Source organism: Triticum aestivum, chromosome 2D, assembly GCF_018294505.1.
Source record: "Triticum aestivum cultivar Chinese Spring chromosome 2D, IWGSC CS RefSeq v2.1, whole genome shotgun sequence".
NCBI lineage: Eukaryota > Viridiplantae > Streptophyta > Magnoliopsida > Poales > Poaceae > Triticum > Triticum aestivum.
In genome coordinates this window covers 189,011,047-189,018,060 of record NC_057799.1, presented here as the reverse complement: position 1 = coordinate 189,018,060, position 7,014 = coordinate 189,011,047, and the positions used below count along the sequence as shown (strand labels likewise).

The following is a 7,014-nucleotide window of genomic DNA, read 5'->3' as shown; positions in this document are numbered from 1 at the left end:
TTTTTTCGTTTCCGAGTGGCATGGCCGTGACTCTCGCGAAAACACAACCGTGCCTCTCGCGGAAGCAAAACCGTGACTCTCGCGAAAGAAAAACAGAAAACGCGTTTTTTTCCGTTTCCGAGAGGCACGGCCGTGACTCTCGCAAAAGAAAAAACGTGCCTCTCGCGAAAGCAAAACCGTGACTCTTGCGAAATAAAAAAAAGAAAATGTGTTTTTTTATGCAATTTTTTTAAATTTTTTTTATTATTGAAAAGCTAAGGAAGACCGGTGGAAAACCAAAACGTAAAAAAAACTAAAAAAACCGTTTAAAAAGCCGAAAACACGTGCGAAAAAATAAAAATAAAAATCCGAAGGAAGCGCCGAGAGCGCGACACGTGGCGAATGGCTGAGAGCGCGCCAAGTGGCGCTGATCGTTGCGAGGCTCCCGAAGGAGTGCTCGTTAACTAGTTGCTCTCCTCATTCCTTATCCCTTCTCAAACACTAAACTTCCACATGAGCCTTTAAATTTTTTCTGAAATTGTTTTATGGGCCTAAAGCCCATCTGTATTTCAAGAGAAACGACATTTTTGTATTTACCCCAGCGATGGCAAAGATAACGCTCACATCAGGATATCAGATACCCCCTAAAAAAATCAGGGTATCAGATATCTCAGTGTCACATGGAGACTGATGACCCAACTCAGATACACTCTCTCCTTAATTCGATCCAAGACAGCACAAGGACTGCATTTCTGTCTCTTCACGCTTCAACAGCCCACTTCCTATAAAGAAAACCACCTCACTTCGTCTTCAACCTGCTTCCTGCTAGTATAAAGTAGTACCACCCAAGGATATACATATGTAGATAAATCAAGACCCGGCCTTACATATTCCCCAAACCTCCTCTGAAAACTCCACTTGCATGCTAGCAGAGGCTGTCAGGAGCTCAGATCATCCACCAACTTCCTTTGGCCCCTCTCCCCTCCCTCTCTCTCTCTCTCTCTCACACACACACACACACACACACACACTCCTTTCCTGCTCCAGATTTGTGGCATTGACCACTCATCAGTAAGGACTCTCCCAGAGCATCTGCCCTCCCTTGGGCATTTTGCCATTGGCAGCTTCGGCTTGGGCTTTTCTGCGAGCGAGGTGTGGGTGGTGGCGCTGCCATCCCCTTTGTGCTTGCTGGTTCCATCCCCATCATTGCAGCCTTTTTACTACTCCTACATCTCTTCTTTCCCATGTTGATGCTTTAAAGCTGTTGGGGAATAGCAGCAGAAAGGATGGGCTCTGTCCTTGAGGTGGATGTGGATGGCGAAGCCGTCTTCTTCCTTGATAAGGTGCCCGCCCGCCTCTTCTTCTTCCTCCTCCCCCAATTTCGCGCGGCTTACTTGTTCATCCTCCAAGGTCTCGATTTGCTCTGTGTTCTTGTTTTTTCGTTTCTGTTTCTTCCTCTCCTATAGGTAGCGTTGTGTAGCTGCTGGTTTCTAGCGTGTAGCGATTCCTGGAGGTCTAGCCTCTAGGGGACGATGACCGAGAGGCTTTGACATATCCTGGTGGAATGGAGGTGTGCCTGTTTGAATTCTAGCCCTTGTTGCTTCCTCTGGCTAAATCAGCTCAGGTAGGACTAGGTAGCACCCAAATTTTTGGCGACACCGGCGTACCAGAATTTTTGGCATCTACCCTCTGACATTTCTCCCCATTTTTGGTCTCTTGCATCGCTTCCTTTTCGACCTCCCGAGCTGCTTGGTTTCGTCTCCATCTCCATCTCCAGTTGCACTTGGTCTCGGGTCCTTGGGCCGAGTGTTTCTTGTCACTTCCTGCTGGTTCCCTCCCCAACTCACAGCTTCTACTTCTTGTTCCTTCTGCCGTGAATCCATCGGGTCATGATTCACTCCATGGACTAAAATCACCGCGCTGTCCCCTAACCACATGTTCTTTCTGTAAATTTGCCTGACACTCTCTCATGGAACTGTAAATTTCAACCCCGTCTGTTTCTTTTTTCCTTCCGGAAGGCGTCTCGATCGATCTTGTGCCATTCAAGCGCAATGGGCGTGGGATCCATTCCATTAAGCTGCAGAGTGTTTTAATGGCCGCACAGTGGAACTGCGTCCCTTTCCCTATCATCGCCTTCAATAGCCAGCCACCTGCTCGCCATTGCCGGTCCTTCTCCTCCCCCCATTAATGGCGAAACTGTCCATGGTCTTTTCTGGGGCCTGAACGTGCTTGTGTTGCCTCTGCTCTCGCGTGGTCGCGTCGTTCCATTCCTCCTCCTCCCCCTGCCGCGTGCTCACGTTAATGGCCTCATAGCTACGCCTCATCTTCCTCCCCGCCTTTATTCTCCCCAAGCTTTAATGGCGTTTGGTGGCTAAAACGGCCGGTAGCTTCTCGCCATTAAAAAGATTAGATTGTTCTCTGGAAAGGACCTGATCTCCCTTTTGGTGCCCGCATTAACTCGGCATCTTGAGTGGGTGCGGATTGCTCCTGTGTAGCACGCTGTCCTTGGATTCTTCTTCCGCTAGTACCCCTGCTAATCTACGTGTGGTGTGCTTCATTAATTCGATGGCGTGCTCGTTCTCATTTGTTGTTGGATGATTGGCAGGACGCTCTTGCACCGTTCAGCCGCAGGATCAAGAGTCTGTCCGAGGAGGAGCTGGTCGGAGCTGCGGCGTCGCCTCGTCGCAGACTAGTGTTGCGCGGCTTCCCCGGCGGCGCTGAGGCGTTCGAGCTCGTCGCGAGGTTCTGCTACGGCGGCGGCGGCGGAGTGACGGTGACCGCGGCCAACGCCTGCGCGGTGCGGTGCGCGGCACAGTACATGGAGATGGCGGACTCGCCCGCGGCGACGGCAGCGTCCACCGCCCCGAGTTTGGTGAAGGTGGCGGATAAGGCGCTGGAGGATATGCCGCACTGGCCGTGGCATTGCGTGGTGGATGCCGTGAAGCAGTGCCAGAGCCTCTTCCCGCTCGCCGAATCCACCGGGGTGTTCGACAAGGTCGTCGGCGCGCTGCTGGCTCAGATGGCCATCCCTGCCCCAGGCGACGCCACCCCGACGAGCTCCTCGCCGGAGAGCTCGGCGTTCCGCTTCTCCTGCGATACCAAGTGCAGCAGCCTCAGCCTGCGCCGCACCTGGTGGTTCGAGGACCTCGTCGTCCTCAGCCCCGGCATGGTGGAGCGCGTCGCCAAGGCGCTCCTGGCCAGGGGCGCCGACCACGGCATCGTCGCCCGGTTCCTCTTCTACTACCTCAAGTGCCGCATCGCCGGCGCCGGCGCCGAGGACAAGAAGGCGATGCTGGAGGCGGCGATCACCGTCATTGCCGACCTCGACCGGAGTTCGGTTTCTTGCAAGGGCCTGTTCGGCATCCTGAGGATCGCCTCCCCGGTCAAGCTGGCCGCCGGTTGCCAGGAAATGCTCGTGGCCATGATAGGCCGCAAGCTGGACCACGCAACGCTCGACAACCTGCTCGTCCAGGCGCCGTCCGGGACGAGCAGCCTGTACGACGTGAGCCTGGTGCTCAGGTTCCTGGAGGCGTTCCTGCGCCACGGCGACGAGCCGGGGAGGCTGAAGAAGGTGGGCGAACTCATGGACTTGTACCTGGCCGAGGTGGCCCCGGACCCGTCGCTGCGGCCGGCCAGGTTCGTCGAGCTTGCCACCGCGCTGCCCGCCGCCGCGAGGGACTGCCACGACGCGCTGTACCGCGCCATCGACGTCTACTTCCAGGTACTACATTCTCCGCAGAGCTCAGGGATGTCAGAAGCAGAATTGAGTTGCACAGTGCATCGCATTGATTTCTCGAGCTGAAAAAATAACTCTGTCCCGTTCATTCATGGCCGCAGGTCCACGGCCGACTGACGGACGACGAGAAGATGAAGATCTGCAAGGGCATCAACTACGAGAAGCTGTCGCCGGAGTGCTGCAAGCACCTGGCGACCAACTCCGGGTTCCCGACGAGGGCGGCGGTGCAGGCGCTGGCGTCCCAGCACACGGTGCTCAAGGGCATCATCCGCCACTCCGGCCCGCTGAAGCCGGCCTCGCCCCCGCCTCCTCCGGCCGCCCACCGCGAGAGCTACGACGACGCGGACGGCGACAGCAACGGGCAGGTGGTCCTGTACGCGAGCAGGCTGGAGCTGACGCTGGAGAACCAGAACCTCAAGTCGCTCCTGGACAGCATGCACTGGCGGGTGATGGAGCTGGAGAAGGTGTGCAGCCGGATGAAGACGCAGATGACCAAGATGAAGGCCTCCCGGCGAGGAGGAGGCGCCGCGGCGGCGAGATCACTCCCCAGGATGTGTTCTTGATCGTCCCATTTCACTCTGCACATTAGTGAATGTACATACTGCTAGGAGCAGCTGCAGCGTCCTGTTTTCTGTTCTTTTTTGCTTCACTTTTGTCAAATTTTCTCTGTGTATCGATTCCTGGTGATTGATCTAATCTGATGTGGGTGGAGCTGGGGAATCTGTTCTTGTCACATCTCAGTAAACAGATGATCGAATAACCAACAACCTTATCAGAAATGTAAGTAAGATTCCAAGTACAACTGCCACATTTTTTAGGGTACTGCCTATGCCATGACCATGTCGTGCAATCTACAAAAACAATTCAATCCATGACCTCGATAGATCAAAAGGGGATAAACAAATCCTCCGGGATGTCGTGGTTAAGTTACTTGTTAACCTCTAAGAACGTGCAGCGTAAAGTAAAGCGTGATCAAGCAAAAAAGAAGATGACATCATATGGCGGCCAAGGTCAGGGGAACAGTTGACTTGTAGACCGTAGATTAACAGCCCGGGGTTAAAGATTGATGTTACAGTGTTTGGAAAGCAAGGACACCTCTGACCGTCTGATATGGTTTGAGACTTTGAGGGGCAAAGAACATGGGCCATTGGGTCTTTCTAGCTTGGCAATTGGCAGGGACTTTCTCCTTGGCTTTTTGGATGCTCTTTGAGAGACTAAAACAAAATGAGGAGTGTGCAGTGTCCAACCTCCCGCATGTGCTCATCTAGTCATGCTTCCGGTTACTTTTCATTGCATTTGTGCCTTCCTCATGCTTCCAGTTACAGCGGAATATAGAATTCTTCAATTCTAGCTCACCTTTTGCTTTGCCTTGATATAAACTTTTTGTGCCGGATATGGAGTTTCTAAACTTTTTGTGCCGGATATGGAGAACGACCCCCAATTTCCAACCCCGACGGCCGACGCGCCTCCTCCTCCAGTCCTCCCCGGCTGACGGCTCCACGGCTCGACGCCGCCGGACTGCTCCTCCTCCACGGGCTGACATTAGTTACGGACGTGGCGACGGACATGCGTCTCCGCGGCCGCCGATCCAGCCGGAACCACCGCCGCCGCTCCCGCCGGCCGATGGGGAGGGCTTGGGGGCCGGCGGAGGGGGGCCTTCACCGCCGCCGATCCGCCTGGCAGCCCTGCGCGTTGGAGAGGCGCATCCGCCTCTGCCGCCATTGCTGTCTTCGCCGGATCCGCCTCCTCCTCTGGATGAGCCGTGGCCGGCGCTCGCGGTGGTTCCTGCGGCGGCGCACGATCAGCCCCCCTCCCCGGCTTCCCGTCGAGATCCCTCGACGGCGGATCGGGATTGGGGGTTTTTGAATCCTTTGAAATGGCGCGTGCGATTTGAAGATGGTAGGGAGGCGGGGCGATGGATCAATGGTCTGATCTACTCGCATCCGTCTCGTTGGATGACGATCCGAGATGAAGATGGAGAAATTTTGGCCGGACGACACCTCAACACTGACGAGGAACTTGCTAACGGTAAGCGTTTATCGATTGATTTCTTCCATATCGAGGTTCTTGAGTGTGTGCAGGTGCCTGTGGATTGCGAAGAACAACCTGTCGTTGTGGATCTTACGGAGGATGTGGACGGACCAAAGCCTATGCAGCGGTTTGGGGGTCGTTTCTGGATCCTTGCCGATGAGGACGAAGACGATGATGATCTGCAGGAAACGTCGGATCGGCCGCCACCTACGCGTGGCTTGGTAACATCCATCTCTTTGCCTAAACCATTTGAGAGCTGCAAAACTTCGTTTTCACTCGGTCCTCCGGTTCCTTCGCAGAAGTCGAAAGTGAAACCATGGATTGGACCATTGCCTAAGGTGGTGCCACCGGCTATCAATTTGTCCGACTATTTTCGTCCCGAGTGCTGGACGAGAGTAACTAGGAGAAAGAAGAAGGGAGGCCGGGTGGTGACGCAGCGATAGCCGGCGGTGGCCGGCGTGCGTGATGTTCGGGCGGCCAGATTTGAACGTTTGAATTCGCTTTTAGGCAGAGATGGGCCGCAAGCGACTGATAGCGTTGTGGGCTTGGCTAGTACTGGACTTGAGGCCCAGGGGGCTGGCCAGGCCTGCGCTGCACCTGGCGAGGGCGACGTGCATGAGGAGGCCTCGGTTCGGTCGCCACCGCATGCACGATCTCTCTCCTCCTCCTGCCGCATCGTTCCTGCTAGGGTTCGCCGTCGCGGGAGGCAAGGTTTCCCGTCTGCTACCTCGCGCAGTCCCACCCCGGGGATCGCCGGCGTTGGGCTCTGCCCGCCTCTCGGCTCTTCTGCGGCCGCGATGCCGCCCAAGCCTCCTCTGCCGAGGGTTGCGCCGGCGGTGAGGAACCCGCCTGGGGCTGCAGGTGTCTCTGCTGCTCAGGCAGCAGCCGCTGCCGCGCAGGCTCCCGCGCGGCGGCGCCTCCGTCTAGGGTGGCTCCGCCGCCGCCTCGGGTGGCGCCTCCTCCGCCCCCGGCGAGGGTGGCCCCTCCTCAGCCCCCGAGGGCTGTGCCTTCTCCGCCGCCCCTGCCTAGGGCTGCGCCTCCGCCGCCCCAACGGCCGTGGCCGAGGCAGATGGCAGGTAGTCGCGGTGGGTCGGGCCAAGGCATGAACGGTCGTGGGGCGGGTGCTTCTGCGGGGGACGATCGCAATCCTCCGCGCGGTCAGTGGGGCGATGATGGATTTGATGCTTATGGTTCTGGTCTGCATCGGGGTTCTTCGTCTACCGGAGGTGGCCGCGGCTATGCTTGGGTGGACAACGGCAATGCCAATA

General features: G+C 56.5%; 1 protein-coding gene across 3 annotated transcripts; it reads left to right on the top strand.

Moving 5' to 3' along the window:
• Positions 1 to 763: 763 nt before the first annotated feature.
• Positions 764 to 4,448, top strand: LOC123052477 (BTB/POZ domain-containing protein At3g22104). Of its 3 annotated transcripts, none has more exons than XM_044475665.1 (3): positions 764 to 1,322; positions 2,585 to 3,700; positions 3,817 to 4,448. In XM_044475665.1, exons 1-3 carry the CDS (start codon positions 1,266 to 1,268, stop codon positions 4,276 to 4,278), a joined length of 1,635 nt encoding a protein of 544 aa, XP_044331600.1. In that variant the 5' UTR covers positions 764 to 1,265; the 3' UTR covers positions 4,279 to 4,448. The 3 variants fall into 3 exon arrangements, with proteins under 3 accessions (XP_044331600.1, XP_044331599.1, XP_044331601.1); XM_044475664.1 differs by having other exon boundaries at positions 1,290 to 1,389; XM_044475666.1 differs by lacking the exon at positions 764 to 1,322 and adding an exon at positions 1,414 to 2,453.
• The last annotated feature ends 2,566 nt before the right edge of the window (positions 4,449 to 7,014 follow it).

What these genes read in the sequence shown, in the direction of transcription:
- LOC123052477 (XM_044475664.1), top strand. Translation starts at nt 1,294, where the DNA reads ATGGCGAAGCCGTCTTCTTCCTTGATAAGGTGCCCGCCCGCCTCTTCT. An exon ending in TTACTTGTTCATCCTCCAAG is followed by an intron (nt 1,390 to 2,584) that starts GTCTCGATTTGC and finishes GATGATTGGCAG; the next exon opens with GACGCTCTTGCACCGTTCAG. An exon ending in CCATCGACGTCTACTTCCAG is followed by an intron (nt 3,701 to 3,816) that starts GTACTACATTCT and finishes TCATGGCCGCAG; the next exon opens with GTCCACGGCCGACTGACGGA.